Here is a 16,930-nt window from a genome sequence, read left to right as displayed (position 1 = left end):
ACACAGTCTTGCTCTGCTGCTCAGGCTGGAGTGCAGTGGTGCAATCTTGGCTCACTGCACCTCTGCCTTCCGAGTTCAAGCGAGTCTCCTGCCTTAGCCTCCCAAGTAGCTGGGATTACAAGTATCCACCACCACACCCAGCTAATTTTTTTATTTTTAGTAAAGTCAGGGTTTTGCCATGTTGGCCAGGCTGGTCTCAAACTCCTGGCCTCAATTGATCCGCCCATTTCAGCCTCCCAAAGTGTTGGGATTATGGTGGTGAGCCACTGTGTCTGACCTGTGATTTGGTTTTTATTTTCTTTTAGTTTACTGTCATTAACACTTCTGACATTTTTATCTCGTTACCTCGATTCAATATTTATGTAGAACTAATCCTTACCCTTGTATTAATCTTTCATCCATTCATCCCTATCTATCTATATCCTTTCCTAATTTTTATCTGATCCCTTCTCTTTATATTTTCTTTTAAATGCCAGATTTTGAGGGGTAGTATTATCCTTTTAAAAAGAGCAGAAATTCCAGTGTTTTAGCCAAGACCTTTTCTTATTTTTTCTGTATAAATCCTGTATTTGCCTAGATGCTTACAACTAAAATGTGTGCATTATTTTTCTTTCCTATCCTAATTGGATATGAGTAATAATGTTAAGTTGTAAACCTTTAAGATGTTGAGTGTAGTTGTTAAACCTCCCATCCTGCCTTGTTGAAACCCTAAGTTTCTGAGCTTGCTATTAGGAAGCACAAAATCATGGGTGGTGGTTCTCTGCTTCTTCTGAAATAAATTAACATGAAGTGCCATCTCAACCGACAGCATAAATGCCTGTGAAACTTTGAGATTGCACAGTGTAGTGGAGAGTGGTTATGAGAACATAGCCCCTGGCCTCACTCTGATCCTTAATAGCTGTGTGACCTCTGATAGGTTTGGTCATTGCCCCAGTTTCTCATCTCAAAAATAGTATAGAGGATAAGACAACTTACCACACAGAATAACCAGACTAATAGTTAAGCACTAAGTAGTTAAGCACTTAAAATACTACCTTGTACAGAGTAAGTACTATGAAAGTATTAAATAAGTGATAAAAGATCATCTTTCATGGAATTTTGAACTTCAAAATTTAGTCAGATAGCTTATTTTAGTAAAACTGAGATCTAAGCCATTTATTCCATCTAAAATATTTTTAGCATCATAATTATTATCTTCATGTAGTATGAAATTGTACTCAAGAAGGGCTGTTTGGTCAAACTGACAACTCTGTCAAGTGTCTGTTGTGGGCGTTTCTTGTTGGTGTTTGATTTGCCTTGGATGTGTCAGTTTTTGGCTGATGAGTAATTATCTAAGTACTGATAACTTGTTGGAGTCGAGTGTAGCCCTGCGTACTCAGTCTGAATAAAAAGCATTTGGTTTTTGTAGCCCAGAGAACCTTAAATGTGACTTCTCTTCATTTTAGTCTGTGAACTTGTCAATTAGCTGCATTGAAAAGTGATTTTTGATTAGTACAATCAGTAAACATGGAATCTTTTCTGTGATTACCACACTGATTAGGTAAATTGTCACTTCAGAAGCTATGGGCAAAGCTCGGTTTACGTGGCCTTAGAGCTCTAGAAAAGGGATAAGTTTTTAAAGACCAAAGGAAAAAATTAACCGTCATTTTTCCACTCTAGCCTGTACATTTCTGAAGTGCAATTCACTATCTCAGAATTTTTTTTCTTCCTCTCAAATAGATCTTCTGTTAGAGCCATACAAATGAATAATAATAAGTTTGTTTTACCATCTACTTCATTACTGATGAGCCAGGAAATATTTCTGCTTTACGAATACTTCAGGCTATGTATGTTACTAAGAGCCATATGAAGAAATTTGGTTAAAAGTAGCCGTGAAGTATTTCTTGGAGCCTTTTTATTTTTCTTTTTGGATTGAAAACAAGGGGTATTTTAATAATTGCATCAGAGTTTATTGAAAGTTTGAGAAAATTTGCTTAGGTTTTAACAAAAAACTCTAATTTTTGTATGTGCTGCTGAGTTTATGTGGAAAAAAATATTGTCCTGGAGGTGAGAGAGAGAAAATGGAAAATGGAGAGGCACCTGGCACACTAGAGGTCATATATTCAGAACGTTTGCTGTTTTTTAAGATACTTCCAGGTGTATAGATTAGACAATTAAGGAGTATTTCCTCCTCCAAAAAAAGCATTTATACTTAGTAAACTTTACATTATAGTTCTACTTAGAAATATTGCTGTGCTTAATCTAAGAAAAGCATGTTTGAGTCTAATGAACATATATTATGGGTGGTGATGGCTTCATCTCCATTCACACAGTTCCTAGGAGAAAATATGTAAGTTTTTTTCCCCATCTTTATTTTTCTTAAAACATTAGGTTAAATGTTTCTGAAGGTTCCTCTTAATGTAGATATATCTTTGTATTGTCTTCATTCAATTTTAAATTTATTAGGGAGCCACTGTGGAAGCTTTCATGAGTACCATGGAGAATGTGTATCCTGTGATTAAAACATACATAAAGATGGAATATGAAAATAGGCTTCTGGGAAAAAAAAACATAAAGAGACACGAGGCAACCACAATATGGAATTAAGTCTTAATGGGAAAAAAGGGTGCGTTTCCAGGGTAACCTCAGGGATTCTGGGGCATGTGAAGTACCGAGGTAGACAGGGGTCTGGAAGAAAATGTGCTGTATTTCTTTTGCCTTATGTTATATTTGCAAATTTTGTATATATAAAGGCACTAAAATGAAATACTTCTGGGAACATTTTAACTGATTCTCACTGAACTAATTGTGTGCATGATATTTTGAAAAAGTGGCTCAAACATTGATTTTACTTTCAGTAGATTACTTTCTCACAAATGATAACTCATTGAAAGTCATATATGCAAATGTACCTTAAGTTTTCCCATAGAAATAAACCATACAAATGAAATTTTTACTATTATTGTAAGAATTTTTTACGTTTACCTCTTCAGAAAATTGATTTTCTGACAGTGTGTAGTCTGTAGTAATGACTCAGAACTTACTCTGGGCGTAGAGTGGGGAGCCTGCTTCCTCTGTTTTCTGTGGACGGTGTGGTGATCAGCATCCTCTGCATTGTTACTCAGTTTGACTGCTAGTAGTTTGACTTTTAAGAGATAAAAAAGGAACTTAATTCGAATTGATTAAAGATTAGAGATTCTTTTAATTCACAATGGGAATCTGCCTGAAAGTGACCGCTGGTGCAGGGCTTCCAGTACCTTTCTGAGAGAGGTGGGTTTGGCTCCCATCGGTATGACTGGAGGGGCTTTTCCAGCTGGCCATGGACTGAGGTGTGAGTGGGCTGTGGCAGCGGCAGATGGCTGCCCCCCTTCAGGTAGTTTGTCCACATACAGAAAACTTTATTCAACCTGGCCTTCTCATCCTGTCGAGATGGGAAGGAAGCCCAAGGCTGAGGTTGCCAGTTGTATGTTAGAATCATTGTGCACAGCCAGATATTTTACTGGTTCTGTGTTCTTGGTCATGGGGTTTTTAAAGCATGATTCTACTTTTTTCTTTCTTTCTCTCTCTTTCTTAAGTAAAAACTGTATATATTTTTGGTTTCTAACCAGAGATAAGCTTTCATCTCTTCTTTAAGAAAGTAATTTTGAAAAGCATTTTTCTAGTTTGTATTTCTATTAAAATGTGAGCCTGAATACATTATGGTAAGCCATGTTGTCCTTGGTCTCGGGAGTCTAGAGGAGGTTACTGTCCTCGCATGCTGAACTCATTAGACAACTTCTGGAACCAGCAGTTTTAATTAGGTCACAGCAGACCCCGCTGAAGGTGAGGTGACTGCAGGTTGTGGTTCATTGATATAGACAGGCCCAGATGTTTCTTTCATCCCATTTATCTGTCAGTTTATATAGAAGAGCAGGAGCCATTTAACTGTTTCTTTTAGTGAGATGTTGTTGCTAGTTCAGCTTTGTGTTACAAGAAGACTATCAGAAAAGATGGAGAAGTGGGTGGTCCCTTCATTAACGTGTTTTCTTGGTTTGTGTTGGAGAGATTGTGTGTACTCTGCTTTACATTAATGATAGCAATTTATGCCTTCAGAAGGAAAAGTTCAGGATTTCTGTTGTAGATACTATTAATTCAGTTTGCATTCTATTTATGAAAAAGAACTAAACCTTTTGTACAGCATTTAAAATATAAATGTAAAAACTGTACATGTGTCTTAACACACAGACATATGTGCGCATGCACACACACACACACACACACACACACACACACACACAGAGAGAGAGAGAGAGAGAGAGAGAGATAGCAAGAGGATTGTGTGAGTTTAGTGGCCAGGGGTTACTAGAACTATTTTATCAAAGGAAAAATCATAAAAATTTGCTGACCTTGTTACCTTTTACATTTGTGGTGTGTGTTGTTATGATACTAGTTTATTTGGTTTACAGTCTTTCTCAGATTCTTTTCAAGAACTTTTAATTATAAAATGTATGAGAAGTTGAATATTGGTTGCTTTGAAAAATCTTTACCCTTTTCTGTTTCGTTTCCAGATATGAGGCCCCAGGATTCCTGGCGAGGTCCCCCTCCCCTTTTCCAGCAGCAAAGGTTTGACAGGTAATATTAAAGCAGACATGACTTTTAAATACTTTCTCACACCAACATTTGGGGTTTATGGGTTTTATGGAAGCTAAAAGCTCTGGTTCGAAATGTACTTTTTCCCACCAAAAACAATTTCCCTCATACCTATCCTTTAGGAAAATATATAGCTAATACTTTAAGACTAGTGTTTAATATACTTTCCTACTTTTCTTGGTTCTTGGCCTTTATTTTATTTATGCTTTTGAGATGCCCTGAAAAATGCAACACAGCTTAAAACTGTATTAGGTTTTGGTCAGGCTAAACAAATTTCTTTTTAGAAGGGTTGTGCAGCTTAATGAGGCATAACTAATGGTGTTCCACTTTTATCATTTCTGTGCGGGCAATGCAGCGTTAGTACAGACCAACCATTGATTCTTGCTACAAACCTCTTGAAGTCCTAATCAGCTTCTTTGGTACAACTTTTTCAATGCTGACAAGCCTATTGTAGGGCAGTGTCACTGTAGGTCAGTAGTTATTAGTTGCCACTGAAAACAGTTTCTTTAACTACTTAAGACTGAACTGAATTAAATGCAGAAGGGACTCAGAAGAGGATTATGGGATCTGCAGTCTAATAAGTACCATGGACTAGGAAGAATGTGACATGGTTTAATAACAAGGGATGTTTAACATGTATTTCTTCATTGATAAGTTGTGTGCTCCTAAGTCAGATGGACTCTATACGATAAAACAGCTAGGCACATTATGAATAATTAAACATCTGCAGAATAATTTTTAAAGGCCAGCCTTAAAGTGTATCATTTCACGATGGTTTTGCCTTCCCAGTCTTAATCTATTTTATTCTCTTGGTCTCTGCCATGTTAATAGTCTCTAATCTGTTCACATCTGAAATGAATAAAGTGTTTTTATATATGGGGTTCTAAATTCAGCTCCCCTTTTAAGAAAACTTTGTAACTCTTTAGAGACTCCAAAACCTCATTTCACTGTTTTATTTAACCAGATAAAAGGAACCCTGTTGTTCAATGTTTACTAATAGTATCAACTTAGTGCAAGTCTCATTAAATAATAGTACTAGCAATGTGTGTAATGTTTTGTTTTTAGTGTATGTTCTGAAAGAACACAGTGTGTGTTTCATTTTCTTCAGTAGCACCAATTTTAAGCAAAAATTAAATGAGTAAGGGGTATATGTTTCCCAAATTATATACTTCGTTTCCCTATCTTATTGCTTACTTTCCATGTTAATAATCATGAATGTTTGTCTGCTTACAAAATGTTAACACTGTGTTAACATCCTTTAGTAAGAATGATTTCATTTATTCCTCCCTACAATGCACTGAAGTAGATGCTGTTATTTTTAGATTTTTGCAAAGGAAGAAAGTGAGGCACACAGAAGCTCAGCAGCTTACCTAAGGTCACTCTTTTGTGCCATTCTTTACCAAGAAACTTTTCACTGGAACAAAACTCATCAGAATATTTACTCTGAGCATAATATAAAGATGTAGGGACTTCAAAGGAAGTAAAGGATCTGTTTCCACTTCTGAGGCCCCAAACAGCTTTCTTCCCCTCTGTTCACATTAAAAGTTTTCCTAAGATCATCATCATTGTCCCTTCCCTTGCCCTCCTGTCCATCAGGTTTTGTTCTTATTCCACCCTACTGACTTTATGAACCCAGAAGGTTAGGGACAAGTTTTGTGGGGATGCTTTTTGTTGTAGTTTTAGTTAAATACTTAAAATCCTGCCTGAAATCAAAAGGTAAATGTGAGCATAATAGAGTTCTATCTTAAAAGTTTTATATCACAGACATTTAAGAAATATACCATTTCGCTCCACAACTAGGTTTTACCAGTCTGTGTAGTTCAGTATGTTTCCACGGCACTATTCTGAGTGTTTGTTGAGAGTCTTATTAAAAAAGAATTTTGAGTGTCTTTTTTTTATGACATTGCATTTCTTGAATAATTTCCTACCTTAAGACAGTATATATAATCCATATATCAAGTAGATTTAAAACTATAACAGGAACATCCTCCCCACGCTGGCACAGCCTAGACTTAACAGATGCCCAGTATTGGAGTTCCCCTTGTCGCTTGAGTTCTGCCACATTGTTTGGGTTCTTCTTGTCAGTGGAGACGTCTCTTCTTCGGTCATCTGCAAGGCAACCGTTTAGTTTTTTACCTATGGGTGTTAAACTCAATCATGAGAAATCTTTGAAAACTCTTATTTTACCATATATATACATTTAAAATATCCAGATTGATAGTAATTACTTCATATCACCAGTAACTTTTCAAAACAGTAATTTGGAAACTTAAGAATGTTGTTGCCATCTCCAATGCCCAATGGCTTAAATAAGTTGTCTTAGTTATTAACTTATAATTTTTATTTATTGATTGAATAATTGAGAAAAGGTCTCACTCTCTTGCCCAGGCTGGAGTGCAGTGGCATGATCTTGGCTCACTGCAGCCTCTGCCTCCCACGTTCAAGCAATTCTCGTGCCTCAGCCTCCCAGGTAGCTGGGACTACAGGCCCACACCACCATGTGTGGCAAATTTTTGTATTTTTGTTTGTTTGTTTGTTTAATTAGAGACGGGGTTTCATCATGCCGCTCAGGGTGGTCTCTAATTCCTGGGCTGAAGTGATCTGGCTGCCTTGCCTCCTGGAGTGCTGGGATTGCAGGCTGAGCCACTGTGCCTGGCCTAACTGCTAATTTTTAAAGGTTACGGTGTGTCCAGTCTCTGTGCTTCCATCCCAGATTTTTTTGCAAATTATATAATTAGTCTACACATATGATAAACTTGTGGAAAATAAAGGCCTTTCTGTCATAAAAGTCAGAAGAGGGTAGTACATGACATTGTTGCTTTGTTCTTCTGTTTAATTTTAATTATTGATAATAATTTTCATAAAAATTATCTTTGTCAAAAACAGTATAAGTAATTCAAATAAAAAGGAGAACTTTATGTTTTTAAACTGTGGCTTTGTTTTTAACCTACTTTTTGGAACGAACATAAAATAGTTTTGAATTGTATTTATAATGTATATTATTTATGCCAGCAGATCCTAAAACTCAGTTGAGTGAATTTTATTATTGTAAGACTTGAAAGAAAAACTGATCACAGTTAATAAAAGATGTGAATTGCATTTTAGCCTTTGGGTTTTGCATTAATTGGCCCAGTTTTGATGAGACTGGCTACAGCACAAACCTTAGCCCTTCACTCCTGCAGAAACTGGAGAGACCATTCCTGTCTCTGCACATGGAGCTGTTTTTGCTAAAACAGTTGAGGCATCCTTGCTAAAATATGTTTGTGCTAGTAATTATCCTGAAAAATAATTAAAATCCCTAGCCGTATGCATTTTCTTTCTGAGATACTTATTTCTAATTGTATTCTGAACTACTTATATTGTTAATAGAGCTCTGGTTTCAGCTACCAACTGTAAAGAAAAGCTTTAGCCTTTCTAGAATTCTTTAGAGAGCAGTTCTTCTCTTCAAGCCATCACACAAAAATAATTATCTTTGGTGTTGTTTTAATATAAAGAAGGCAAGCTCCAAGTGAAGGGAGGAGAGTGAGGGTAGAAAGGTTGGATTCCGGCTTGAATAGGTGTGAGAAGAATGCTTTACCCAGTGAGCCCAGCACCGGGCTTTTTTCCCTAAGACCTCAGAAGTGAAATTCTTACGCTGATATGGTTATAACTGGTTACCAGCTAGTCAGCACTAAAGTGAATTTAAAGTTTTATTGAATTCCTCCTAATACGGTCAGTGGCCTCAAAGCTTCTAATATTAAAATATACTGGAGCATTTGCCTCTGTTTGTTCTTTGTAGTGACTTCCATAAAATGGAAGTTATGGAAAGTGCCTTAAGGAGAAAGTTAAGTCTTAAAAGGTGATTGCCTTTGAAGGTGTATGCATGCTACATTGTTTATGTGACAGTTTTTAATTAAGTTATGATTTAGTATATTATACCTGTTGCTTTGCATCTGCAAAGTTAAAATAGGCACTTGAAGACAATTAAACATTTCTTTCGACTAGTAATCTGGGACAGCAAACTGGGTTATAATAGCCGTTGAGTCTGTGTTCCCATGTAAACTGTACACCAAATGCCAGTCAGCCCATGCCAATTAGTGCTCATGTTGCTAGGTCACCGTGGTCAATTGAAAGCTGCATCAATAGAACTTGAAAAGGTTTCCTCCCAATCAGACCTTCTGACATATTGAACAGAATAATGGATGGGAAAAAACAGCCAAGTCCCCTACCCTGGATTCAAAATACTCAGCAGTAAGAATTCATTTGCAACCTGCAATTAACTGGAAAGAATGGATCCAAGAATGAGTCTGGACATTTTTGAAAATAAAGCTTCATTCTCCTGTCTTGTACATGTTTACTCTTTGGATAGCATCTTAAATGTAGCCAACTTGGTGATCTTGGGTCTAAATCTTTAAGTGACCAAAAAGGAAATTTTCCAGTTGAAAATGAACAAAATAATTTTTAAAACGCAGAACTTCTCGGTTGAGTTTAAACATCCATTGTAATAAATGCTGATGCTTCGTGAAACATGTTAGATTATACTGGATATAAGGGACACAAAGGCCATTCTGATACTCTGCATTTTATATGAAAAATCCAGGCAAATTGGATTGTATTAAAATTTGAGGATGATACCTACCGATTTTAGGCTTTGTGCTATATAATAGGCATGGCTTCTGATGTTAACCTGGTACTTTTCCACAGAGGCGTTGGGGCTGAACCCCTGCTGCCATGGAACCGGATGCTGCAAACCCAAAATGCAGCCTTCCAGCCAAACCAGTACCAGATGCTAGCCGGGCCTGGTGGGTATCCACCCAGACGAGATGATCGTGGAGGGAGACAGGTAAATGGGCTGTGGGATGAAAAGCATACTGCTCACCTTTTATTTAAACAAGCCTCTCAAGACTCCATATTTCTTACTGACATTTCTGGAGAAGATAATAGAGTATTTTGGCTGCACTTGGACCTATCATTAAGAACATACATGGGTTGAATACCTGCCTCACCAAATAGGTTGTATGCCTTGAAGATGCCGAAGAATTTCTAACCCCAAAGCCCTCTGAATCTTAGCAGTCAGTGATAATTAGTCCTCCAGATATAGTAAGTCACCAAAACACATTGTTTTTCCTTTAAGGAGATTGTTCTTTAGTATAAACTAGATCCCTCATAATGGGTGATGATTTTCTGGAAGCCGAAAGTAGGAGTCTATCTACTTTTTCAGCTGCTGTCTTTGTTCATTTTAGAAGTCCCCTGTCTTGATTCATCTGCTATCCCTCCTTATAAAAGAAATCTCTGATAATCTTTCACATATTTTTCTTCTCAATGTAAGCAGCTGTATCACTGAATGAATATCGTAATTCCTAGACAAATTTATGTAGCATATTTGTGAATATTACAAAATGAAGTATATGTAAGCTTCATTTCCATCTCTTTACAGAATCCGGTTTTAGCAGCATTTAAGACTGAGGTCTATTTGACATAATATGATACCCTGGCCAGTATTTACATGCTCTTAATGGAATCCTTACTAGAGAACAAGATTGGAATGCTATGATTCAGAATGTAATGTTTATGGAGTTTGGCACCTGCAGTGATGTGAAGTGGTTTTTAAATTGCTTACCTGGTATTGCCTCCAGGCCTTTTGCAGTGCTTCACATATTAATTAGTAAGACCTCTCTTCTCACAGATAAGGCACATATTTTTTATACTTTTTTTGATATATTCTTAAAAGTATCTCCACCTTAAAAGAAAATTGCAAATAGTTAATGTCCTTTGAGAAGATTTTGTTACAGTTTATTTAAATCAGTTTATAGAATTTTGGTTTGAACTTTTTCCACCCAAGACCTCTAAAAATCCTATCAGTGAATTAAGGCTCTTTATATTACTGTGGGGTTAGATGGCACTAGGCAGTTTCCATGATGAGCATGTTTGAAGTGAGGACATATTTGTAACTGGAAGAAACCCTGGAGAATGTGTAGTCTAGTTACCTCATTTTCCAAGACAGGAACTGACACCCTGAAAACCTCACACAATTAGTTGGTGAGCAGAGCTGGGGCTGGCTGCCTAGACTGCTGACCCCAGTTCATCCATTTCCTCCCTCCTTTGGAGATCTTCCCTTTAAAGGAACTCTCTGCTGTTACAGGAGGTAAAATTCTTACTTACTTCGAAGATAGAAACCAATTGGTAAATTTATTATTCTTTTAGGACTTTTTGAAAGTAACATTTCTTTTTTCTCAGTCTTTTTTCCACGGAGATACTTTTTATTAAATTACAATTGTTGAAGCAGTATTAAATTGCACACATTTGTTGTTGAAAACACAGAATCATTACTTCATTGTATTTTTAGTAAAGTTTTATGTGACCAGTCAAGGCCTTAGCCTACATTCTGGCCTTGAGAGTCTGCACATGCTCATGTTTAAAGTACTGAAGCGCTCTCTGGCTGGCAAAATGAGGTGGGAGTGGGGTTTCATTTCAAAACCCTTAGAGGCCTAGAAAGGGACTTAAAATGAAGAGGTGTCATGTTTATCTTTTGTTATATAGAAATGTTATTTGCAAGCCTACTAGGATATGTTATAAAGGTCACCGCTAATGGATTGTGTAATAACCTTAATGTATCACTTAATGCTCTATTCTTTATTGCTAAATTTTTTTAAAAAATCCCTAAGATCAGTTGCTCATGTGGCTTTACTGACTTAGCAAGCTTTTGCCTTGGTTAAAGCAAAGTTACTTTCCTTGTGTAGTAAGTCTAAATTGATGTGGGTATCTTACCACAATGTGACTTGAATTACTACTGCTAGGGTGATGGGAAAATTGAGAACCATTGTCTGTACACATTGTTTATACAAAACACTTTAGTTCTTTTGTGATTGTTAAGGTTTTTTTTGTTTCGTTTTCAGTAATAGCATTTGTGCTGGCCTCTAACTTTGCAACAAGTTTGTGTTAAAGCTCTGCATCAAGGCACCTGTTTATGGGGCCTTTCCAGGTGCTGTAGCTTTAACACATACTCAGCTTCCTTATGATGTGTTTTTCCATGGAAGTGTAAAATTAACTGACTTGTAGGAGTATTGGTCCAGAAAATAAAACTCTTTTGTTTATTTTCAGGGGTATCCCAGAGAAGGAAGGAAATACCCTTTGCCACCACCCTCAGGAAGATACAATTGGAATTAAGCTTTTGTAAAGCTTTCCCAAATCCCTTCATCATTCTCCAGTTTTATGCTATTTGTGGAAAGATTTCTTTCTCAAGTAGTAGTTTTTAATAAAACTACAGTACTTTGTGTATTTCTTTTAACCGTGTATATTTCTACTGATGTGATCACACTGTTTATGTTGCTTTCCAAAGATGTATGTTGCATAATACAGTGGATCTGAATTTATTATTGCTTATAAAACACATTTGATGGAAGAGGAGTACTGGTTTTTCATTATGATTAAAAATGAAGCCAGCTGTGGATTTCAAAACACAGTGTATTCTAGATCATCTAAGATCCATGCTGATTTTTATTGCACAAGAATTAGGTTTGAACCCTTGAGCTGGAGCCCTCAGCAAACCAGAGTATATATTGTTTAGTATTTCTTTGGAAACATTTCATTAATGTACTTGTCTTACAGAAATTTCTGGTCTGGACTTTAGTAAAAAAAATAAAGTTAAACTTTTAAAACTCTGTTCTCGTGTTCTTGTTCTTTTGCAGTATTTCCGCTTTGAAAATCTTGACCAAGCACAGTGTTTTAAAACTAAATTTGCAGAAAACTATTTCTGCAGTCACATGTCCAAAGCAAAAGACAATAAAGTCAATGAAGAAGTAGATTGTAAAAAATTGGGTCAGCAAGACATAACAAAAGCATTAATTTTGTTGTATTGGTATGTCAGTGACTGGTCTGGCTAACTAAAAAATCTTTGTGAGATAACTTACTACAAATTTAATGTAGACTTGTGCTCCAGTTTTAAGGATTTGATTTAAATCTTCAAGTTGACAAATTTTAATTAATGGTCAAATAGTCTATGCTCCTTAGCATATTTTTTGTTATTTCATTAGATTGCATTTTGTATTCATGTTTTTCCTTGCTACCAAGCACACTATAAATTGTTCAAATGTGTGTTTGGAGTTCACATACAGTACTTACATATGCATTTTCATTTGATTGCCAAAACAAATTTAGATACACATATAAAGACTATTGCTTTGTTTCAGCTTTCCCTCCTAGCCTAAGATTGTGAGGTAAAGTTTCTCTTTGACCTTCTGACTTAGGACATTTTTGCTTTAATTTTCAACTGAAGCATACTTGTTAAACTTTGTGGGGGAAAAATATCTCACCTTAACCTTGAGTAGGAAGGTGTTTTGTAGCTATTGAGTTCATTGCTAATGATGGGTGACCAGAGCGGGATCCTTTATTGTTGAGACAGTCTCTCCATTAGGAATTACTGACACAACACTTACATAGCGACTTCAGTGAACAAGTAGTAATTCTATTAAATTTCTCTGTAAGTTTATCTCTCAAATAAAAATGTATATAGTCATCTCAGTAAAGCATTGCATATTCCAAGAGAGTTTATAAATTTTTTTTTTTTTTTTTTTTTGGAGCCGAATCTCACTCTGTCCCCAGGCTGGAGTGCTAAATTTTTTTGTATTTTTAGTAGAGACGGAGTTTCACCATGTTGGCCAGGATGGTCTCGATTTCTTGACGTCGTGAACTGCCCTCCTCAGCCTCCCAAAGTGCTGGGATTACGGGTGCGAGCCACCGCGCTCAGCAATAAATGCTTTACTATTCATAGTTTATAATCAAAACCGACACTTCCACTCTATATCTCAGATCTTTAGTTTTGGCTTAGTTCTATTTTAAGCTATCTTCAGACTGATTAAGTTTTTGACAATGTTTAAAGCACTGTTTGGAAGACGTCTGAGCACAAGACCTGATGGAGAAACTGATGATGGTAGATATGTTCTGCAGAACAGGTAGGTGTTCTCTGAGGGGTCCCTGCCAGCTCGCTGAGCCAGCTTTAGACCCTGCTCCGTTCCTTCACCTTTGCTTCTTTCCACCGTTAGTCTTCATCTCTTTCCAACTTGTCTCCACGTTTTAATCTTCCAGGAAAATGCCTTGTTCATTTCAATAAGTAAAAGGTTTTTTAGAGCTTTACGTGAAATGTTAAAAGCTGTAAACATCGCCTCCAAATTTTTATGTAAAAAATAAATGACTTTTATGTAAAAGTCATTGGGCCAATTTTAAATAGTTACTTGTAGGCGATTATATTCTCTTTAAACACATTTTTTCAGGGTCTCTTATTAAAGTTCTTAAAAAAAAAACAAAACCTGGAAACAGCCTGACTACTGTGGTGCTAAGGGCCTGTAATGAGCAATTGTCTTCCCTTTAAAGATCAAACGGAGTAATGTATGTTAATGTACAAAGGCGTCTGCAAACTGGCTTTAGATTGCCATTTAGCGTTACAAAGACAAATTGGGTGTAATGAGCGACAGGTTAATTTTCGTAGGATGACGTGGGAGTCCAGGAACTGGCCGGGTGGGGATGGGGGCCCAGCACTCCTTTACCGGACGCTCTGAGGCGGGGTGCGCCTGGACCGAATTGAAGGGCCCGGGGCGCGGCGACCTCGCAGCCGGGGGCGAGTTGGTGGCTGCACCCGGGACCCGCAGGCTGCTCAGAGCTCAGGTACTAGGTGCTTGGCTCAGTTTTCTCCCAGCAGGGTCGGGAAGCGCCAGACCCTTGGTGCACGTGGGGCACGCACCCGGCGTCTGAGTCTCCCTGGCGTCTCCCTCGCCGCCGGACCCAGCCCGCAGACCTCCCGGCTGCCCCTCCCGCGAGCCGGCCGCACGCACAGGCTTGGCGCGGAAAGCTCGTTCCTCCACCCCTGGGCGCACCCTCCTCATGGTCCTCACAATGCTTAGAAATCTAAAACCTAGAGATTGCCCGAAGAGTCAACTTAGAGTCCCTTATTCCTAGACTGCGGAGCGGCTCTCTGACTGTGCTGCTGACTGACGCCTCCTGCCCACCCTGAAAGGGTCCTGGAGCTGCGATCCCGCCAGACTGTATTCCTGGTGATCGACTGCTCTACTATTTCCACATCAGGAAGAAGGTCAACAAGCGAATGAACTAGCAAACGGCCCTTTCTCGATGGATTTCTCCTCCACCCACTAAAGCACTCCTGTGGTGTTTCTCCATGCCGTATTTATGTAATAAGGGCCAAAAGAGAACAGGTGTTAACTGATGTGTGTGAAATAGGAATACAGCTGTTCACTACTGCAAAATAGTTTGCACAACTTAAGTTTAGGCAATGTTCCTCAACTTTTTTTTAGAAGTCACCTGAACAATTAATTACCGAAGGTTACATGGAATTTTAAAAAACGAAAGGCATTTCATTCAATTGCAGGTAAACATTCTAAAGCGAAAACAAAACCCATCTCTCCCAGAAACTTTCATTACCTCTAAACTTAAAAGCGATCTTGAAATCACAAAGTTATCTCCATGCTTACTGGAGAGTGCGAATTCCTGATGGGATGTGAATGCAGTTCACTAGTCTAGGCATCTTCTTTGAAACTTCCCCAGATGTTCACCAATATTTTATAAAATGTATCATCGTTCTCTCACTGGGTTGCAGGATAACAAGTAATAGTGTTTCAAAAGACTGTACTCAAATAATTAACATTCAGAGTTTCATTAACACCTTAGTGTTATGGTAAGCAGTCAGAAAGTATTATCCATGCTTTGAACTGTGTCTGAAATTTGTGTTGCCACCACATAATGCATTATTTTCTCTTTGGCACAAATTCACATCTAAAAATCCAATTGATAGGTCTTTATATAATTATGGCTCACAAATTTGTTCTTTTTTGTCTTTAAAAATCAATAGTATTCAATGCACTTAACAAAGCAAGTGTATGGAAGGAGCCTGCATTTAGTGAACAGGATTGTCTCTGATTTGTTTTAAATTGAAAGTAAACAGTCGCTAGCCGAATGGAGTTTGAACACAACATCTGTGTTGATAGAAGTCTGACTGACTACTTGTTCTGACCATTAGGTTTTAGTTCTAAGCAGACTTAAATAGAAGACAACTCAGTTACACCCCCATCCTTCCATATACAAAACACCCTTCTTGCGTCCTTCAAAACTGCACACACACACACACACACACACACACACACACACAGCACCTCAATTTACATCCCAACACAGATTACAGAAAAGTACCTGCAATTAATTCTTCCATCCCTCTCTGCAACTTTGATTCTGGGTTTTGGTTTTCCGTGCCTCAATTGGAAAATATAAATTGTTGTAAAACCCAAAAACATTTAGGAAAAGGTCACATCTGCAGAGTAAGCGTTTTTGAAACAGGTTTGCTGTAGCCTCTGCCAAACTTTGAGGGGCCTTTGTTCCACTCAGACCCTGCTCCAGTCCTCCCTCTTGGTTGTGGAGACACTTATCCTCCTCTTCAGTTAATGAGTTTCACCTAGTCGGGCCGTTTGTGTTTTTATAAAAGATTTGCAAAACACTAATTGCAAAAAGAAGAAAGTAGCTCTTGTTTTGCACTGTTCAGAAGGTGGGATACTATGGTAAAAATATTTCTATTTTAAGCTTCAGGAATCAAACCTTTCCCTAATTTCAGGATATACACACATACACTCAGTAAGTCTCTGGGTGTAGAACGTTAAGCCCTTTGCAGCAATTATTTCTGGCTTGGTTTTTTTTTTTTTTCTGCTTAAATACTGAAAGGAAAAAGATATGCCCACACAAAATATACTTTCAGAAAATATTGTATATAAAAGTAGTTTCTTCTTAATGGTGACATATTTTTGAAAGAATGTGCACCTCTTCAGTCTAAGGGATTTTTTGTTCCAGAAATAAACTGTCCATGAAGACTCATTTTCTTTAAATATTACCTGGAATCCTTGGACTATAAGCTATTATTGTTTTTGTAGGTGTTGGACTGTAACAACAAACACTGCAAACCATAAGGACTTTTAGAACGTTTTCTAGAAGTAAAATTTCAGAATTATGGTACTATTGTGAGGAAATCAAACTAATATAAACAAACATTTTGAAATCTGGCACATCAGTAATAGTTTTGCTAGCTTAGTTAACATTTCTAAAGTCACTTCTATTAATATACCCCCAAAACTGCAAGTTGAATTTTCTGGGGTGTATTGTACCATTTTCATACAAATTTGTCTGTTCAAATTTTTTGTTCTTACACAAAATGTTTTAAAAATTAGATCTCATTTTCTAAAAATTCTTTTACAGCCCCTTGATAGAGATTCCCCTGCTTCTTTAGTGTTTTTTCTCCCTCTGTGAAAGAAACTGGAGTTTAAAATAATTACTATATAGAGTCTAGAAAACG

The 16,930-nt window shown here is 37.3% G+C and overlaps 1 protein-coding gene across 1 annotated transcript in view; it reads left to right on the top strand.

Moving 5' to 3' along the window:
- The window catches only part of XRN2 (5'-3' exoribonuclease 2), a 96,039-nt gene extending 83,789 nt beyond the window's left edge, over window positions 1–12,250 (top strand). Inside the window, exons 28-30 of the mRNA XM_037743094.1 lie at window positions 4,527–4,590; window positions 9,292–9,430; window positions 11,689–12,250. Of these exons, the coding sequence (XP_037599022.1) occupies window positions 4,527–4,590; window positions 9,292–9,430; window positions 11,689–11,754 (269 nt within the window). The 3' untranslated portion in view covers window positions 11,755–12,250. The remainder of the gene's footprint in view (window positions 1–4,526; window positions 4,591–9,291; window positions 9,431–11,688) is intronic.
- Window positions 12,251–16,930: the final 4,680 nt, after the last annotated feature.

This window comes from Cebus imitator, unplaced genomic scaffold (assembly GCF_001604975.1).
Source record: "Cebus imitator isolate Cc_AM_T3 unplaced genomic scaffold, Cebus_imitator-1.0 Scaffold134, whole genome shotgun sequence".
In the NCBI taxonomy this organism is placed as follows: Eukaryota; Metazoa; Chordata; class Mammalia; order Primates; family Cebidae; genus Cebus; species Cebus imitator.
Note: the sequence above shows the minus strand (reverse complement) of the source record. Positions and strands in the feature narration are given on the sequence as shown.